The sequence below is a fragment of the Pseudorca crassidens genome, chromosome 12 (genome assembly GCF_039906515.1).
Source record: "Pseudorca crassidens isolate mPseCra1 chromosome 12, mPseCra1.hap1, whole genome shotgun sequence".
NCBI classification, from domain to species: Eukaryota; Metazoa; Chordata; class Mammalia; order Artiodactyla; family Delphinidae; genus Pseudorca; species Pseudorca crassidens.
The window spans coordinates 4,923,628-4,943,922 of NC_090307.1; the positions used below are offsets into that span (position 1 = coordinate 4,923,628).

A 20,295-nucleotide genomic window follows, 5' to 3' on the forward strand; every position below is an offset into this window, starting at 1 on the left:
AATTCTAAATTTTAGACACTAATGGAGTGGAGGAGGGGCTATCAAGATTATTTACATAAAGAATTGGAAGATACTACACACTACTTAAGCATTGGATTTGCTAAGTCTAATAGTAAAATAAGTTTGTATTACCTGAGACATGATAAGTGGACAGTAGCAGGAAGGCAGCCTAAAGCTCCACGGAGCAGGAGGAAGACTGGTTTCAAGAATGAGTACAGGTTGTGGTCGACTGACCAAGTGACCAAATATATATCCTTATTAACAGCACCTTCACAAATATTTTCACCACGTCCTCACAAAGTGACATACTGTTTTTTACTGCAGTCTACTAGTTATCTATCATACTAGTTTTAGAATGAGAAAGGCACACTCAAAATAGGCTTTAAACCAGATGTATTTCCCTACGAAAATGGTAAAATAATTATAAAATAGAGATAATTCTGGAAAATAGAAACTTTTTCAGTAAAGCTATACAGTAAATTAATAGGGCACAATTTCAAGAACAAGAATTATATTTACAATTTTGAAGTAAAGTTTGTATTCATTTTTGCCTTTAATTGCAGTGGTTTAGTGAAGTAGCCAAAGCAGTGAGTCACACTAAAAAAATCTAAGTTCAACTTATACTTGACTCTCTGCTGGCTCTTTTTTAATGAAGGATTATTTCAGTGGAATATTAATGAGGATTTTGGTTTCTTTAAATATCTTACCACAACAATTATATCGCATTTTGTAAATTAAATTTCTAAAATGTTTGAAAGCCAGAATAATACTAGTTAGGAGAGAAGCTCCATTTCTGTTTCCCTCTTTTTATATATTAGATAATTTATTTGTAATATGGACCAAATATCATTGTTGACATTTGTTTCAATACATTTATACTCCTATGTCTTTGCCAGGCACCCAGAATGGGTTTGCTGGAAAAGAGACCACATGGCCGATTGCAGTCTTATTTCAGTAACCCAGTGTATAACATACTACCTGGCATATAGCATAGGCTTAATAAATAAGGCTGAACAAATAAATCTCCCTCCAATATTTTGATTATATGATTGAAGGCTCTAGTTCTTCTGTGAAATAGATTTTATTTTTATTGAGGGCTTCCCGTTAGTTTGCATATTTACACTAAAATGAAAGTTAGTGAATCAATGAAGATATGGTAGACCCCCCCAAATTTAATGTATATATACACATTCTTTTTTTTCTTTAAAAATATGCTATACCTTATCTGTAAGAGATATACACTAAAGTATTTATGGGTAAAACTATATGACATATTGAATTTGCTTTAAAATAGTGTATCTGTATACATATATACTGGAAAAAAAGTGTATCTGTGAGAAACAGATGAAACAGAGTGGCAAAATATTAATAATTGTTGAAGCAGGGTGATAGGTACTGAGAGGTTTTTTATACTATGCATATTGTGTGGTTTGAAAATTTCAACAGTAAAAATAATGAATTCAAATACATTTCAATAATAAAAAGACAAAATAAAGATATTTCCAACTAACAAAACTACTATATAACTGGCATTTTGCAAAGATCTGTACTAGACTAATTACATGACGTTGTTATAGTGAAAGGTTGCGAACAACTTAAATGTCAATCAGTAGGGATAGTTAAATATAGGATATCCACATTGCAATGGAACACTATCCAACTATGAAGAAACCTGCTGAGTGATAAAAGAGTTTCCACAGCAGCGTATGGAGCCTGATTCCATGTTCACAGGAGTGCATGTGTGTCCATCCACTGTTCAGAGTGGTTATCTCTGCAAAAAGGAATTGCAGGTGGTTTTTTGTTTTTTTACTTTTTTCTTGAAACTGTTTTGTATTATTTAACAATTTTACAGGGGTATATATTAATTTTATATTTTGGGGAAATTCTTTTATGATATCCTATGATTTTTCTCATTATGTTATTCTTTCTAGCTGATGGACAGATGTTTTAATTGTTAAAAACTGTTTTAGGTCTTAAGTAATTCAAAGTGGGAAAGTGCTATACTTCTAAAACAATATGAAATCTAGAGTAGATTTCATTTATTTTTAAAAATGAAAATAAAAAATTTTAAGGCATTCTAGCTAGCACATACGTTTTTTCCTCAACCACCTACTGACTGCATATAGTAAGCCATCAAAAACTACATGAAACTTAACATTATACAATATATGAAAATAGATTTAAGTACCTTTTGGTAATTCAAATCAGGCTGAAAACTCTTTTAATTATAGAAAGAAATAGCATTTGGAAAACAAAATAAGAAAATGCTTTGTAGTTTGTTCATAATAAATTTGAATTGAAAATATTCCAACAGTTCTATGCAAAAAAGTATTTGTGGGTATTTTAGTAATATGTTTGTTAGATTAAACAGATGGCAGAATGGAATAAAATGCAATTTCCAGATGCATGGTTTTGTGATTTCAGTGCTGTGGACTCAGCCTTATCAGCTAAATCTCAAGTTTAACTTTAGCGAGCACTGCAAAATTTTTTGGAGTTAACTTGAACTTAATGATTAATTTTTGAAACATTATTTAAGGTTAATCATCTTGGGTAAGAGTCCAAAAGGTAGGTGTTCTCTAATGGCTATGAAATCTTGTATCTTTAGTTAGTCTGCGCCGCGCCTTGTTCTTAGTCTGCAAAGACCCCAGAAAAGAGTGGGTGGGAGCCAGTGATGGGACCTCTCTCTACCTCATCCCTCTTTAGGGGCCTTTACAACACATTACAGTTGCTGTGTACAGTCCTTAGTCAAGGATTGTACTGTCCCCACCATTTACTATTTCCTTGCTGATTTTAAGGCTTCAAGGAATTAAAAGTAGCTCCTTTGGTACATAAACTTGGTAATTCCAATTTTGTTAATGTAATAAAAAATAAATCAGGGACTTCCCTGGTGGTACACTGTTTAAGAATACACCTGCCAATGCAGGGGACAAGGGTTTGATCCCTTGTCTGGGAAGATCCCACATGCGGCGGAGCAACTAAGCCCGCGAGCCACAACTACTGAGTTGTAGTCTGTGGTCTAGAGCCCGCGAGCCACAACTACTGAGCCCGCACGCAACAACTACTTAAGCCTGCTCGCCTAGAGCCCGTGCTCCGCAATAAGAGAAGCCACCGCAATGAGAAGCCCGCGCACCACAACGAAGAGTAGCCCCCGCTCACCGCAACTGGAGAAAGCCTGCGCGCAATGTAGACCCAACGCAGCCAAATAATAATCAATCAATCAACCAATCAGAAGATATCACCTAAGTTACCTGGTGGATATTTCCTTCTTTCACATCCATGTCCTAAGCTTTAGGAATGATGAGAGATTTCTTATGTTTTGATTTGTCCAAGTTATGTATCTGTAACCAGATTGAAGAATCACATTTTGTTATAAATTAACTGTATATACTTGCAGTTGTGTTAGATACTCTGCTTCTTACTGTGTTTCTAGATGATCTTGGGCAAATCATTTAAATCTTTATTTAGGGGTTTTAAAGGTCTATCACATGGTCAATATCCCCAGATTAAAATTGTTTTTAGGTTTTTTACCTGGTTCTTAGAAGAACTGGATTGTCCGTAATGGATAGTATTGGAGTGAGGCTTCTTTGAAGTTTCTGAAGAGTCCTGACATAATTTCCTTTTAGACTTGTGGGCTGTTCTGCTTACTATTAACCGGTGGTCACTTACATCAGCTTCTTTAGTTTGATCAACTGATTGTTGCTGCAGCAGTTGGGAATCTTCCGTTTCTGTGTCTGATTCAAAAATGTGTGGTGGTCTTTTCACTTTTAGTGACTCGTGGCCTTTCCCTAAAATTTGTGTTATGTATTTGCTTGTCAAATTTTCTTTTTCATTCACTTGGAAGTCAACAGCACTTTTTATTACACCTAACTTGTTACTTGACATCTGAAATACTGAACTATTAGGTAGTTGTTTAATTTCACTTAAACTCATGACCGATAATTTTCCACTAGAAGGGGGATTTTCTGTCATATTTTCAAAGGACTCAGTGTTTTTTTCTTGCAGAGATCTAGAAGTCTTCATCTGAATGCTGCGATTAGATCTTTTTTTAATAGCTGGATCTAAATTCAGTTTATCATCCTGGATCACACTAGTTTTAAGTGAAAGCAACTTAGATTCTGTAACAACATGTTTTCTTTTCAGGTTGTCAGGTTCTAAGATATTTTTGTTCATCTGTAATTGTCGATTTTTGAAAACTGGTATGAATTTAGGGGCAATATTATGTTGGGAGCTAAAATCTGTGTCTTGAACTTGAGTACTTCCTCTGTTGAGCTTTGGTACTTCCAGATGTACTTGTGCTGCCTTCTCAGGCAGGGATTTCTTTCTGCTCTGAACAGATTCTGGCTGGAGGTGCAGAGTTGAGGACACATAGGGCTTCGGCTGGCTGACCGAAAGCTCCATCTTGTGGTCTGTGGCTACTGAATGAAGTGGAATACTTTGAGCCTGGGCAGGTCTTGTGGAAGGGGCCTGAGCCAGAGAGGACCTGAACTTTTGTTTAGTGGTTAGATTAGGCGGCTTGACTTTCTTTTCCTGAAAGGATAAAGATTAGGAAATTTCGAAAATGTAATAATGTCCTTAACGGAAAAGAAATGACATAAGATATCATCAAAATAAGGATAAAAAGTAACACTACAATACATAGAACAGGTAAAGAAAAACAAACAAATGAGCCTTAGTGAGGACATGTGTATATTTCTTATGATTTGTATCCTTCTTTAGATACCATCCTTTCAAGGTAATATTTTAAGATGAAGTTATATTCTAAATTGTATATAAATCAACTATAAAAACTATACCCTTAGCTGCTACCATCGTCGTCCAAATGTGCTCGTTCTGCTGTCTCTCTCAGAATGTCTTTCCCTCTTCTCTCCATTTTTTCCCTCTCAACTTCCCAAGGATCTTCTATCAGTTACTATTTGTCACCAAAAAAATAGGACAAGGTAATGCTCTTATCTTTTAGTGTGCATGTTCAGTCTCCCTAAGTAGATACTAGATTCGCTGAGGGTAGGAACTATGAGTTACTTATTCTTACATCCTTCACATGCTTAAATCTTTCACACAGTTACTAACAAAACATTTACTCAGAAATTAAATTAATGGAGGAGGTGGTTGCATCTACACTACGCCCTTCAGAACAAGTAGGATTTTGAGTATAGGGCAGTGACTGTGTCTTAATCATTTTGCAGTCTTATTGCCTACTAGAGTGCCTGGTATCTGGAAGCAATTCAGCAAGTACTTGTCAAACTGACTTGTCAGATACATCAAAGAGAAACAAGTGTTCATAGTCTTCTTAAAAAATTGTTGTAGAAAAATATAAAGCATGAAATATACCATTTTATCCATTGTTAAGCATACAATTCAGTGGCATTAAGTACATTCCCCACTGTACTTCTGTTGTGTAATCATCACTATTTCCAAAACTTTATCTTTATCCCAAACAGGAACTTCATAGTCTTTAAGCAATAACTTGTTTCCTTCTCCTAACAGCTCTGGTTACCACCATTCTCCTTTCTGTCACTATGAATTTGCCCACTCTAAGTATTCCATGTAAGTGGAATCACAATATTTGTCTCTTTGTGTCTGGCTTATTTCATTCAGCTTTTCAAAGTTCATCCATGTTGTAGCACATGTCAGAATTTCATTCATTTTTATGGCTGAATAATATTCCATTGTATGTATATACCACATTTTGTTTATCTATTCATCTGTTGCTGCGAAGTGCTTATAGTCTTTTAAAATACATACCTATTAAGTCTTAGTGTCTGTAAAAGAGAGACATGTGACAATAATCGGAAACACTGAACACAGAGTTCTTTTCTCACCCTCTGACATAAAAAACACATAGATTCACACCTTGAAATATAATTAAAAAAAACAATCTGGAACAATATTCAAACCAGAACAATTGGTTTTTCTCTCCCTTACTGGAGATTCAGTTGTTGAATATAGTTGGGAGGACAGTAGGACAGAATTTTAGGAGATAAGAGTTGTGAACAGGCAGAGGAAAAGTGAGTGAGTGATCCACTTACTTATTAGGCAAATCATACCAAAACTTAGTGGCTTTAAACAAAAATAATTATGTTTTATCTTTAATGATTCTGGGATTTTTTTAAAAAAATTTATTTATTTTTTGATTCTGGGATTTGACATGGTTTAGCGAAGAGGCTCTCAGGCAGTTGTGGTTAGATGACTCTGGGGCTGGAATCACTTCCTCACTCACATGTGTGATGATCGACACTGGTGGTCATTTGGAGTACCTACAGGTAGCCTCTTCATGTAGACTGGGATCCCTCACATGTGGCATAGCAACTGTCCCAAGAGACAGGAAGAAACTGTTTTTCTTTTAATGACTTAGTCTTGGAAGTCATGTAGCATCACTTCTATCACAGGCCTGCCTAGATCCAAAAGGAGGGGACATAGACCCCATACTACAATAGAAGAGTTGTCACTGGTCAGAAGGGCATGTGGCTGGGTGACCTTGTAGCCACCTTGAAAAATGGAGTAGAATGTCAGAGAGCAGTTGGTCTCTTACCAACTTCAAGCCTCTGACATCATAGTACAGGTGACCTACAAAAGGGCTGGTGCACTTGGCAATGGAGATGCATACAAACCCGACGCAGGATTTAGAGAGCTGAAGGAGGAGATGTGGTCAGGGTAGATGGAGCTATGGCCCAACTTCTGCTCCACATCAACAAGCTGCCATAGCTTATCCCCATGAGGCTGAGTTGCAACACTGGCCTCACACAGACTTTCTCTGTGTGAACGTAGCTCTTGCTTCGCCTCCACCTTCCCAATCACGTGCCACCCTAAGCCAGAACGATGTAGGAAGGAATTCAAGGACACATACCTACAGCGTACTCAGGTTGACATAATACAAAGTCACCACAGAGAATAACGCTCCTTCTCCCACCACGGCTATTCGTGGGAGAAGTGGGAAGTCCCCAATAAAGTCCTGGGTAAGGTTTGGGTGATGCTCAAAGTAGGTGACTGGGTTCACTTTTGTCTGTAGATTTCTCAAGCTGGAGTCTTATTCATGTCAGTGAGGCAAGAAGACGCCCCTCTTTACTTCCTCATAATTTGCAGAGGGCACAGAAGAGGAACTAGCCAGCTTTCATGACCCTGAGTGAAGTGATGCAGAAGCTAACTGAGGAATGGTTTATAATGCCAGGAGATTGCTAGGCTGAGTGAAAAAGCACGCATCAAGAAGGGGTTTGTATTGTTTGATAGGGCTGCTATAACAAAGCCACCACAAACTGGGTGGCTTAAACAACAGAAATGTATTGCCCCAAAGTTCTGGAGGTGAGAAGTCCAAAATAAAGGTGCTGGCAGAATTTGGGCCATGAGAAAAGGATGTGATCTAGGCCTCTTCCCTCAATTTGGAGATGGCCATTTCATATTCACATGGCATTCTCCCTGCAAATGAGTCTGTGTCCAAATTTCCCTTTTATATAAGAACACCAGTCACACTGGATTAGGGGCCCACATATGCCAGTATCTCATCATTTCTGTAACAGCCCTATTTCAAACAAGGTCACGTCCTGAGGTACTGCTGGTTAGGACTTCAACATGTCAATTTTTTTGTGGGGGGGAGGGGTGCACAATTCTACCCATAACAGGGTTTGACATGTAGCGCTAGAGAAATTCAAGAGGGGATACAGCTGTTCTTCTGAAGACTATCTGTACAAAGGAGCTAGAAGAACACCTTGTACACCATCTTTGTCAAGATACCATATGAGACCAGCAACATCAGACTAATGCAAGTCAAGAAGTTAATGCCTGCCCTCTCCCCTCCACTACGCAGCTGTGACTGTGTGATGGACGTGACGGATACGGTGGACTGGTGTTCAATACCCATTCCACCCTCCTTCTAGCATTCCTTCTAGAGCCTGGAAATCTAAAATGAACATTTTCTCCTTTGCAGCTAGGGTTCAGGATGTGATTTAGGATCAACCAGTCAGATGCACTCATACAATATTTGGAAGAAAGAAGTGAGGTAAAGCCATACTTCCATAGTTTCTGCTGAAAAGTTTACTTATGAATGCCTTTGGTTTTTCAGTTGCAGAGTTAGCAGAAGCCCAAGTGTCCACTCACCAGCTTTGCAGGTGTCTGGAACAGAGCTTAGGGCATTCATTCTCCTGATGTGGACCATTTGAGGCAAACACACCAAATGCCCTCACCCTATGTAGGCTTTCCCCTGTACGTAGATGCTATCACGGGGAGAATGATTCTTAAATTTGAATGAAATTCTACCTCAAAAAGATGTTTTGTCATAAGCGGCTGAATCATCTTAAAATGGCTACACTGAATTTTTTCCATTTGATGAAAAACAGGTCAAGAACTAAGTTGAAATCAATTGTAGAAAATCAAAGAACGTTTTTAGACCCTTGGTTTTCATAAACCGTAGTAACTGTTAAACAATATACCTACTACTTGAGATACCAAAAGAAAAACTCATTCTAGGCAGATTCATATAAGAATAGATTATCTGTATTTTGATATAAAACTTATCTAGAATATGTATCTGAAACGTTTATATTCACACCCAGTTTCATCCTCATCTGTCTCTCAGGAATATATATCTGGTGGAAATAATTTCCAGGAGCTTGTTTTGCTCCCTAGCCTGTCAATGTATTATTTACTTATTCTTTCAATTTCTAAAATATAGTAAACAGCCCAAAGGGGGAAACCTCTTCTAGGTTTACATTCAAAATTTTAAAAAGACTACAAAAAGGGCCAATGTAAACAGCAGATGAAATCATAAGTAATTCACAGAACTTAAAATACTTAAATTGTCAACAAACCAAAGCTTTGTGAGGTCATAACCTAACAAAAAAACATATGCTTTACCACATTATTACCATTATTCTGCCAGGTGTCAGTGTGGCTTAGTTGACTTTTAATTTCTAGAACTTTACATACAATTTATATAACTTTGTACATTAACATAAAATTATAGGGAAACCAAAAGCTTTAACTTATATTTAGATATGAATGGACATCTAATGGAGGCCTAGAATTAAGGAAATTGTTAAATGAAGCTTGAGGACTGATCAAAATGATGGATCAGATGTGTTTTTTTCTATTAAAATTTGGTTCTGTGTCTTGTACCACCTGAGTGTTTCTTGATTAAAGTCCAACCAGGATTCAGTTAAGCTTAGGATTTAAGTACAGGTTTGGAGGAAATATGGCGCTTGGAAGAATGCGTTAAATTTAAAGACGTGACACAACAAGGAAGCCATCATTCAAATGCAAAATATGGGACATTTTCCAGGTAAATGATCCAGTTTTCCCAGCAAATAACTGGCATAAATAAAAAGGAGGGGAGTTTGGAATGTTATTCAATAAAAGAGATCTAAGAGATAGAACAACCAAATTATGTGGACCTTGCTTGGATTCTGACTTAAACGAAACCTCTAAAATAAATCTTTGAAATAAATAGGGAATTGCAGTATGAACTGGTATTAGGTGATATTATTATTACATAATATTTTTAAAAAGCTCTTATCAGAAAAAGACACATACTAAAGTCTTTACAGATTAAAATAACAGCATATCTTGGATTTGTTTTAAAATACTACAGTTTACCCCCACCCCAAAAATCCATCAAGGAGGAGCCAGATGATAGGCATACAAGAGTTCGTTATACTATAGTAATTTCTTTTATGTATCTTGGAGAATTCTGGTAAGTTAAAAAAAAAGCTAGTTTGGCTAAGCACTCCTACTAATTTACTTTTTTAAGTCAGTTGAGTTTTATCAAGTAGTTTGATCAATTTGTTTTTCATTTTTTTAATTTATTCTTTTTAGTACTTAGAGCTAACAAGCTTGTAACAATAATAGGAACTAACATGTACTGAGAGCTCAAGTACAAGGAACTGTTCCAAATAGGATTATCTAATCCAAAAACAAAACACAAAAAACCCTATGAAGTACTGGGAAGGAAATGGTGATGTGCTGCCCAGATCCCCTTCAAGAAAGGGCTGCTCCCCCGCTGCCAGGGTACTGTCAGCAAACCACCTTTGGCAGTCAGCCCCTGCAGAGACTGCCTCAGTTATGGAGACCCACCTCACCCTAGAACCTGCCTGTCTCCAGGTGGCCCAAATCCAACGACAGATGGAAGAGGTATAAAGGCCTGGCTATTTTGGCCAATGCAGAACCACTGTGATGGGCCGTTTTAGCCCCTGTGCTCCTCAGAAGGTTGGCCATGGCTATCTGGCACCTGCTTTGCTTTTGACTTCTCCCTTTACCCATTCTTCTTCCTTCCCTGCTGTCTGTAGGTGTTGATTCCAAGGGCACTTCTCGATAAGCATCACACGCACTGGACTCCATTTCAGAGTAGGCCTCCTAGAGAGCCCAATTTGTGACAGGTGCTATTACTACCACTGCTACTATGCCCCATTTTACAACTGGAGAAACTGAGGCACAGGGAGATTAAATAACTTGCCCAAGATTATACAAGTAGTAAGGAGTTCAAACCTAGGCAGCCTGTCTCTAGAGTCTGGCTCTTAACCACAAATCTAAACGTTTTCCAATTTTAGAACTAAGAATCCATTCTTTGGGTTTCAGTTTTAATTTTGCAATGTATTTAACTGTGTGGCTTTGGTTAAATTACTTGAATGCTGTGAGCTTCAAGTTTCTTCTTCTGCAAAACTGAGAAAACAATTTTTTTACCCCAAGAGTCTATTTTGATGATTAAGTGAGAAGGCACAGAGAAGGCACTCAATAAAACTGAGGAGAAATTCTTATTGTCAATGTACCAATTGTCAGAAGCAATATAAAGACCAGAATTTCCAAGTAAGTGTTATTTTACATTTAAGAAGCAAATTTTCACAAATATATTGTCTGGACTCACCACTTTCAAAACAGATGTAGGCTGGAAATATAAGGTATTCAATAAATATATTCAATAAAAATGCATGATGTAATGACATATCTTCTAAATTCCTCAGATTTGGACTTGGCCAACAACTAAACTTTTTAAAATGTTATGTCAGGGCAAAATTTTAAGATTCATAAAGATCATAAAGATGTCAATTGGTATTTGTCCACGCACACTCCCTTCTAAGGAAATGGCCTTGCCTTATAGCCAAGATATCTTGGCTGTTATGTTTTTATAGCATTTATATGAGGTGTTAGCCCCTAACCCAAGGATACCAGATCCACAGGCTGGCTAGTGACAGATGGTGTGACCTGGCTAGAAAAGATAAAAGGGATCTATCAAATACTGGCTCTGGTAAATTTTACTCGAGGATTATAAACAGAATGAAGCAAGCAGTATGGCAGCAAAAGCTGAAAAAAATGCCATGAGGCATAGTGTTTGAGCCGTAGCAAGTCAACACCACATGAAAGCCTAAATCACTGGAGCAGTGGAAGCTACAATAAAACAAGACGCTAGTATTATAAGTCAAGAAAGGAGACTCAGAAGACACAGAAATATTCAAATAATTCATATTACATTCCGAACTGTTCAAATTATTCAAACCTCCGTCTTTCCTTTTGATGAAAACACACATATTTGTCATTTAAAAGAAAGATCATTGTTGAAAAATTTAAATTGAATTTCCACTTGTTCTTCAAAAACTTCCCTTTTAATTTTGTTTCCTTTTGACAAAGAAATCTTATTCTATTGAGTGTGAAGATAGGCCATCATATTTTCTTCATCAATATTGCTTAATTGCTACTTATTCTTTTTTTCATAAATAAGATTTCACTTAGCATATCATCTTACAATGAAAATGCTACCATAATTCAATTTCTATAAATGGAATTATTCAAAGGCTTTTTCAATCAATCAGACTCAAATGACTGAAGTGGCAGAATTTCAAAGAAAACTTGGATTTGTATGAGGCAAATGTTTCCAAACTATCCTATACGATCATTTATTCATTTATTCTTTGAAAAAACATTTAATGAACACCTATTAAGTACCAGGAACTTGGAATAAGATGAATATGCTCTTTGCCCTCTAGGAAGTCATGTTAAATTAGAAGAAATAGAACAGTAAACAACTACTACCATAATACCAAGTTAAATATAATAATAATAATAATAATGACAATAACAAATGGGTAAGTACAACAATGACAAATAGTATTAGGGAAACACTGAACTGAGAGAAAAGACTTATAGCACAGTGGATAGGTAGTCCATCACTGAAGGCAAAAGGTGCATAGCATGTCTTAGAGAACTTGGTAGGATATGAAATCTCTTACCTGCAGATACAGTTTAGTTAGTTCTTGTGTGTAGTACAACGGTTTAGTTGTCATCTTTATGGGAAATCCACATATATGGGGCAGCTTAGATTTTAAATCTGAAAGAAAACTTTTCAACACACTTTCCATATCTACCCTTGGAAAGAACTGTATGGGCTGACTTCTGATGCAACTGAGAGGGTATCTGAACATTGTTAAAGAACAGTGGGAAATTTTCTGCAGATAGAAGACAGCATTTTTTAATGGAAGTAAAACGGTCTTAAAAGGCACACAACTAAATCCTAAATATTTTATGTATTGCTTATTCCATATTATCCAAAGCTATAGAGAACGTTTACTCACAGGAATCTTAACTGCTTAAATTTTAACACTCACAATAAAGACAACTCATAGTACGCTTACTATATGGCTTTCTACACAGACTGGCAAACTAAAATTTATTAAAAAAAATGACTTATAAAAAAGATACTATGACCTTTATAGATTATAAAAATAAGTGTTTATAGTAAACAATAAACAGGTTGCATCTCCAAGAGCAGTAAAAATTCAGTAAACAACATGTATAGAGTGTACTCAAGCTCTAAAAGCAGTTCTTTAAGAAAAGCAGTTACTTTTTCTGATGAAAAATATTCTGAAGACTTGGAATAATGTCTTAGCATCTAATGAAGGGGAAAAATTGATACCTGTCAACCTCAGTTTTATATTAAGATTTGGGTTAGGAAATGCAGAATACAGAAAGAGAACATTAGGCTCCTCCCTCTTCCATTTGGAAACTCCAGCTGGTCAGAGTATAAAGAGACAGAAATGGTGAAATAAGTACTAATTAAGATGGAAGAGTTTCACCTGAGCGCTTGTGTGCTTTTTGTATGTTGATTTTTAAAAATAACATTAAGAAAAATATTTTCTTGAATCAATGGGGTGCATTAAGTGCAACTCAAATCCTCTAAACTTTGACCATAAAATTAAATACTCTGAAAAAAGATCTTCATTAAATGACTAATTCTTTTAATTCTACCCTTTCAGTAATATCCAGCATGCCACAGGAGGGAGCCCTTGGCTAACAAGCCTGCAATTATTTTCTTACTTTCTACTAGGAATCATGTAAACATTTTTCCTATCTAGTCTAAAGTTTCTTCTGCTGTCTAAATTGTTGCAGTAGTGTTTAAGGGGAAAAAATATTTTTATTAAGCTCATCCTCAAATAAAAATAGCAAAATTCTAAGGAAAACAAAAAACACTTATTCAGATAAAAAGAAGTAGAGGGAAAGTAGCTTCATTTGAACTTAGAGAAGGTTGAAAATGATGACATCAGGGCAGGAGTAAGCCTGGATCATAAGGTGGGCAGAGAGCATCTGTAAAGGATATGTGAAGATCCTTCTTCCTATCATTTTGAAGTAGATGCTGCAGTATATTTTAGTAGTTCCATAATTTTCTGGAAGCTTATAGCTATACTAAAAATTAAGAACAAAGTTGAAATTCTCCTGAGAAACCTAAACTTAAGGTTAAATTACAAGAAGTAAAATCAAATAGCTACTAATGTAATATATGTTTCTATTCCTTACCAGGTCATCCCAGTGCATCTGGAAATCTTCATATGAGTGAAAAGGACAGTCAGGGGGTATGGTGTGAAGAATACTTATTATTTGTCCCATTTTCATACTATAAAAGATAGAGGTGGTGAAGTATTATGTATGAGCCAATGCTTAGATACAGTTTAACTATGTGATTTGGAAAGCATTCAAAAATTTTAGCAACTATCAACACATAAGTAAATAAGCTACTCATTTGCTCCCAGTTCTAAATTAACATTGTACTAAATTCTTAACAACTAGAATTGTTAGAAAAAACTAAGTTGAACTGATGCAAACAATAAGCCAGTTATAAACACAAACTAATGAATACAGTGTTGCCACATAGAGGTATGCCTGGTAATTGTTAGACTTTAGGGAAAAGTCTGTTAAGAGCTGAATGAATCAGAGTCAAATCTTGTTCCCTACCTACCTTTTCTTGGCTTCAATGACCAAGGCATGGTGTATATGCTGCTTGAAAGTTCTTTTGCCTAAGCAGGTTAAAATTTCATGCCAATAGTCATATTTATGTTAATAATAAGTCATTTTTTCCCCTGAAGACAGTACAAACTTAAAACAGCTCATATCAAATGATAATGAATCATTAATTATATGTACAAGTTTATAATATTCTATTGATATTACTATAATAGTTGTAATTTTGTAATGAGATACCTAGAAATTTTACTGTTTTAAAACTAGGTCTAATAAAAATGTAAATGTATATCAGAGGCCTTTAGAGTCGTGCACTTTAAGATTCTCTCTCTAAAGTGTACTGTGTTTATGTGGTCTGTTTAGCAGAGTTTACCAAATAGAGTAGCATTTTTGGCTTATCAGTATAGTCCCAGGTACTATGTACACACAGTAAAATGATGCTCTCCCTTCATGGCAGTTTGAGGTTTTTCAAGCTGTTTGCTGACCCAGAATGGGGAGCTGTTTGAGTTCTTGTTTCTACTTGTTATTGTCAGATTCTATATATACATTCCCACTTTTAATATATACATTCCCACTTTTAATCATGTACTTGCCTATAGTATCTCCTCCAGGTAAAAAAAATTTGTTGAACTCTTACGTAAATTAAAAAAAAAAAGTAGATAGATATTTTTATTTTTTTGGCCACATCCAGTGGCATGTGGCATCTTAGTTCCCCAACCAGGGATCGAACCCGTGCCCCCTGCAGTGGAAGCACAGAGTCCTAACCACTGGACCACCAGGGAATTCCCAATAGATAGACCTTTTTAAGCAGTTTAATTGAGATGTAACTCACATACCATACAATTAATTAACCCATTTAAAGTATACAATTCAGTGGTTTTTAGTATATTTGCAGATATGTGCAACCATCACCACAGTCAATTTTATTTTTGTTTATTTAAAAATTTTTTGGCCATGCCACGTTGCTTGCAGAATCTCAGTTCCCCGAACAGGGATTGAATCTGGCCTGAAGCAGTCAAAGACTGGAATCCTAACCACAAGGCCACAAGGGAACTCCCACCACAGTAAATTTAGAACATTTCATAATCTCAAAAAAACAAAAAATGAGTTGAAATAAGGTAGTTTTTTGGTTACAGTTTTATTGAGGTATGATTGACTCTCAATAAACTACATATATTTAAACTGTACGACTTGGTACATTTTGACCTATGTATGTACCATGAAACCATCACCACAATCAAAATAGCAGACATACTCATCGCTCTCCAAACTGTCCTTGTAATCCCTCCAATTCTTCCTTAGTTTGCATTTTCTAGATTTTTATATAAATGGAATAATACAATATGTACTATTTTTTGGTTGGGATTCTTTAGTCATGTTGTGGTATCAATATTTCATTCCTTTTTATTGCCAAATAATATTCCATTGTGTGGATATACCACAGTTTGTTTACCTATTCACTTTTTAATGGGCATTTGGTTGTTTCCAGTTTTTGGCTATTACAAATAAAGCTGCTATGAACATTTGTGTCTTTTTTTTTTTAGATAAATTTTAATATATTTTTTTATACAGCAGGTTCTTATTAGTCATCAATTTTACACACATCAGTGTATACATGTCAATCTTTGTATGGACATATGCTTTCCTTTCTCTTGGGTAAACCCCTAGGAGTAGAATGGCTGAACTGCATGGTAAGTATATGTTTAACTTTTAAAGACACTGCCAAACTGTTTTCCAAAGTGGTTGTACCATTTTACATTCTTCCCAATCATGTATAAGTTTTCCAGTTCCTCCACATTCTCATATTATATCAGGCTTTTTAGTTTTGGCTATACTAGTAGTTATGTAGCAGTATCTTATTGTGGTTTTGATTTGCATTTTCCTAATGACTGCTAATGATGTTGAGCATCTTTCAATGTGCTTACTTGCCACCCATATATCTTTTTGGTGAATTACTTGTTTAAATCTTTAATTATTTTTTAATTGAATTGTATATTGTTGAATTGTAAGAGTACTTTATATATTCAATATATTATGTATTCTCAGTAAAGCTGCTTTGTTGGATATATGTTCAGCAAAAAAAAAATGTAAATGTATAACAAAATTATTTTAGTAATTTGATGGCTTCTGTATGACAATATTGTTTCAATACCTTTTTAAAGTGATAATTCAGTTTCAAAAATTCACAAAAATGGTTTATACTTTTGCACATATCAATGTTGAAGCAAAATAAGAGACAACTACTATCTTGAACCCACCCTAGATATTACAAATTTAAATCTCACCTTGGCAAAACATAGCACCAGTTGCTCAAAATCGAATGTCCCGTAATAACAGCATTCTTGTTAGTTTCAAAATCCTTTATAATACTTTGAGAAATATCAAATTCTCTTAGCTTTGAATAGAAATAAGATTTTAATGCATAAGTCCTCAAAAGAATTTGGCAAACAAAAAGAAACATTAAACAACACAGATTTATTACACACAGTTAGTTATGCATTATATAGTTTCAAAGGCTATTACACTGAATCATACACAACCACTTTACATAATGTAATCAGTGTGTCAGCTCATCCTGTTTTTCCTCTATACAGTATATCAAATATTTCATGCTTTCCCTCTTATCTTCCAAACCCAAACTCCTATTTTGTACTTATTTGAACTGGTTTTGTTTCTTTAATTATGTTAATTTATAAGAAGTTGAATCTCTGTCCAAAGGAAGGTACTTACATTTTGTCAGAATAGCATCTTAACTAAAGTAAAAAAAAATTTTTTAGGGGCTTCCCTGGTGGTGCAGTGGTTGAGAGTCCACCTGCCGATGCAGGGGACTCAGGTTCGTGCCCTGGTCCAGGAAGATCCCACGTGCCGCGGAGCGGCTGGGCCCGTGAGCCATGGCCGCTGAGCCTGCGCATCCAGAGCCTGTGCTCCGCAACGGGAGAGGCCACAACAGTGAGAGGCCCATGTACCACAAAAAAAAAAAAAAAAAAAAAAATTTTTTTTAAGTGGAGGATGTGTTAGGGAGTTATACCTCTATCTGGTCTTTTGGAGGCGAGAGGACAGAGCCAATACTCTCACTCTCCTTTTGTATCCCTTTTCCATGTCTTGGAATGCTTTTTTCTGCAGTCCTCAGGTGCCCTGTCTGTAGGGTATTGAAGCCTGTAGGCAGCCAACAACTTGCCACTTAAAGTTTTCTCACCTTGGGAAGTGTGGGGCATTTTCTTACAGTGAGCCAGAGATTAGAGAGACCTCAAGTGAGGTGGAAAATAAAGTATTAATGGGTGAGAGGACACTGTATTAAGATTAGAGAGAACGGTTCACAATCATTTGCCCTTATCATCCATCTTTTGGGAAACAACATTCTAACTTTATTGCCTACTGCTTTTCAATGAACTCCAGCTAACCTGGCCAATTTTTTATTGCCTGGACAAGTCATAAGCATTTTAACAATGCACTGGCTTAAAGCATTGCCCCCACTCTGATTTATCTGAGTTCTACCAATACAAACCTTACAGGCCTAAATCTAGACCCTTCTCCTCCACATTCAGTGACTTATCCTTCTCTGAATTTCCACTGCATTTATTAGATTAACGGAAATGGGGAGCAGGGCAGAGCAAAAAACCATGGATGTAGGAAGAGGAAGATGATAAGCGCTGGTCATGTTGAAAGGACACCAAGAATGAAAAGATACCTATTGTGCTGTACACTGGAAATAAATCTTGTGCTGTGATACTCTGTGCTTGAGATTAGTTGCCTGAGCTGTGTGTTAAGAAAAAGATGGTCAGTGCAGGAATGGCTATGACTGTTAGAAAAGACTGGCTGCAGGTGGATGAATAAATTATTTAAGGGAAAAGAGAACCTGAAATCGAATTCAGAGAAGGTGGGTATCAGTTCCAAATGTTTGCAGTTTATGAGTTCTAACATACATCTACTTACACAGCTTGTGTTTATATCCTTCTGAGTATTTTCTACACTATTCAGGGACTCAAGGCAATTGCTGCAGGGATCTCCATGATACTAGCACTATGTTTATATTGGTCTTTCTCAACTTAAGAGTTTTCTGAAGACCAGCAAACCACTCACCTCTTCACTATACACCCCAACAGACTCTGATTTACCTATCATTTATTAACTCTTTGCATTTATTTACTTAACAAATATTTGTGTCCTTATGTGAGCAAATCCATATAAGAAGGTACTCAAATAAATATCACTTCCTCCTTATAATGCCAACCTAAAGAATTTGGACTTTATCTTTCGTAGGCAACATTGAGATACTAGAGATATTTATGTTGGGGACATCTGTTTTAGAAAGAGAACTCTGCTGACACTGTGAGGAAAAATTAGAGAACAAGAAGGAAAAATGCTGGAAACAGGAAGGCCAAAATGGAGACCATTTTAATAGCTCAAGGAAAGGAAAGGAGTCTAAATTAGAGCACTGGAAATGAAGACAGAGAGGAAGAGATTTCAAAGACAAAGGTAGACTATTGAAGAGCGATTGGATATAGCAAGCAAGAACCAAAGATGACCCTGAAGCCTCTGGCTGGGTAACTTACTGGCTGTTGATGCCAGTGACCAAAAGAGTATATTCAAAGGAGGAGCAGAGTTGGGGCTGGGGAGGGTGACAAGTAAATAATTCAGTTTTAGACACAACTGGGTCTGAGTACCATTAGTACATTCATGTGAAAGTATCAGAGAAAGGACAGACAAGCTGAAATTATACAAGGATGTCTGGGAGGTATCATTGTATAGGTTCAACACTGGAATGGGTGAGCCTGTGAAGGAGAAGAAAAGAGGGCTGAAAATGGAACCCAAGGGTTCCATTTACAGTGTGATAAGCAACATTTACACTGTGATAAGAGAAAGATGAGCCATGAATGAATGGAGGAGATTCTGGGGAAAAAAACCCAAAACAGTTTCAGAGAAATCAAAAAAGGAGCTGATTCAAGAAGAGAGGAAAATTTTGTCAAAGTTCCAAAGGTTTCAAATATGAATTCCCTCAGACATCTCCTTTTTCTCTGAACTCCTAAAGAAACATAGTTCCTATAACAATTATTTTGATACTCTATTGCCAAAAAAATTGCTATTCAATTGTTGTGTTTTTTACTCAATACTTATTAGGTATGTACTTCTGTAAGGCTCTTTGGGACATAAAAATTTGAGCCAAGGAACCCAAGCCTAGGTGAAGGAAGTATGATGTAGTGTAGTAGAAAGAAGAGAGTGGAAGGACAAAATCTAAATCCTGAATCTATTCACTTTTATGACCTACAGCAAATTACTTAAACTCTGTGTCTCGATTTACTTATAAATAACAATAGCCATCCTTTATGAACCTCTACTATGTACACTTAATGTACTTTATCCCATTAACCTCCTAACATTGTATGAGGTAAATATCGTTACCTTCAATTTACAAGAGATCCAGGGCAATTAAGTAACATGCCCAGAGAGGCACTGCTACTAAGTGCAGAACTGGGGACTTTAATGTAGTTCTAAGCCTACACTGAATTTTTTCGGTGTGTGAATTTAACCGGTGCTGAGGAAATGTTCCTTTCTCCTGGTAAGTTGTGTGCGCATGCCTTTTCTTCTGACCAAGATAAAAATTTCTGGAAGGAAAAGATGTCTTCCATCAGCACCATGCACATATACATAATGACAACCAATAAATAGTTGTCTATGGAGTAACTACAAATTTGTTTCCAGGTGCCCATTTCCCAAATTTTCTGTATAATTAAATGATCAAGGCAAATAGCTTAAGATTACATAATGCTATTCTGGAATATGTTCCTCATGTAACTGTGGATTCAATTATAATCGTAAAGCATCAACCAGTAAAACGGCAGTTTATGCATATAAACTTCTTTTTAAACACTTAACTGTCAGGAATGCATTATTTTAAAGTTTAAAATAGTCTAAAATTTGATAAATGAGTAAATTATTGTTTCAAATACTTCTTGAATCCATTTAAACTCTAAAGATAAAGGCTAAAATCCCATTTCTCATAATGAATTATGATAAACTGTCTTAAAATTTGCCTAGATAGGATCAAAGATCAGAATTTAGAAAACTACTAATTTGTAGCCCACAGGA

General features: G+C 36.0%; 1 protein-coding gene across 1 annotated transcript in view; it reads right to left on the minus strand.

Moving 5' to 3' along the window:
- Positions 1-3,281: 3,281 nt before the first annotated feature.
- Positions 3,282-20,295, minus strand: part of C12H18orf63 (chromosome 12 C18orf63 homolog) — a 29,133-nt gene continuing 12,119 nt past the window's right edge. Inside the window, exons 7-12 of the mRNA XM_067701401.1 lie at positions 16,494-16,603; positions 13,768-13,864; positions 13,571-13,656; positions 12,207-12,390; positions 3,529-4,527; positions 3,282-3,338 (exon numbers count right to left, since the gene is read on the minus strand). Coding sequence (XP_067557502.1) covers positions 3,282-3,338; positions 3,529-4,527; positions 12,207-12,390; positions 13,571-13,656; positions 13,768-13,864; positions 16,494-16,603 — 1,533 coding nt within the window. The remainder of the gene's footprint in view (positions 3,339-3,528; positions 4,528-12,206; positions 12,391-13,570; positions 13,657-13,767; positions 13,865-16,493; positions 16,604-20,295) is intronic.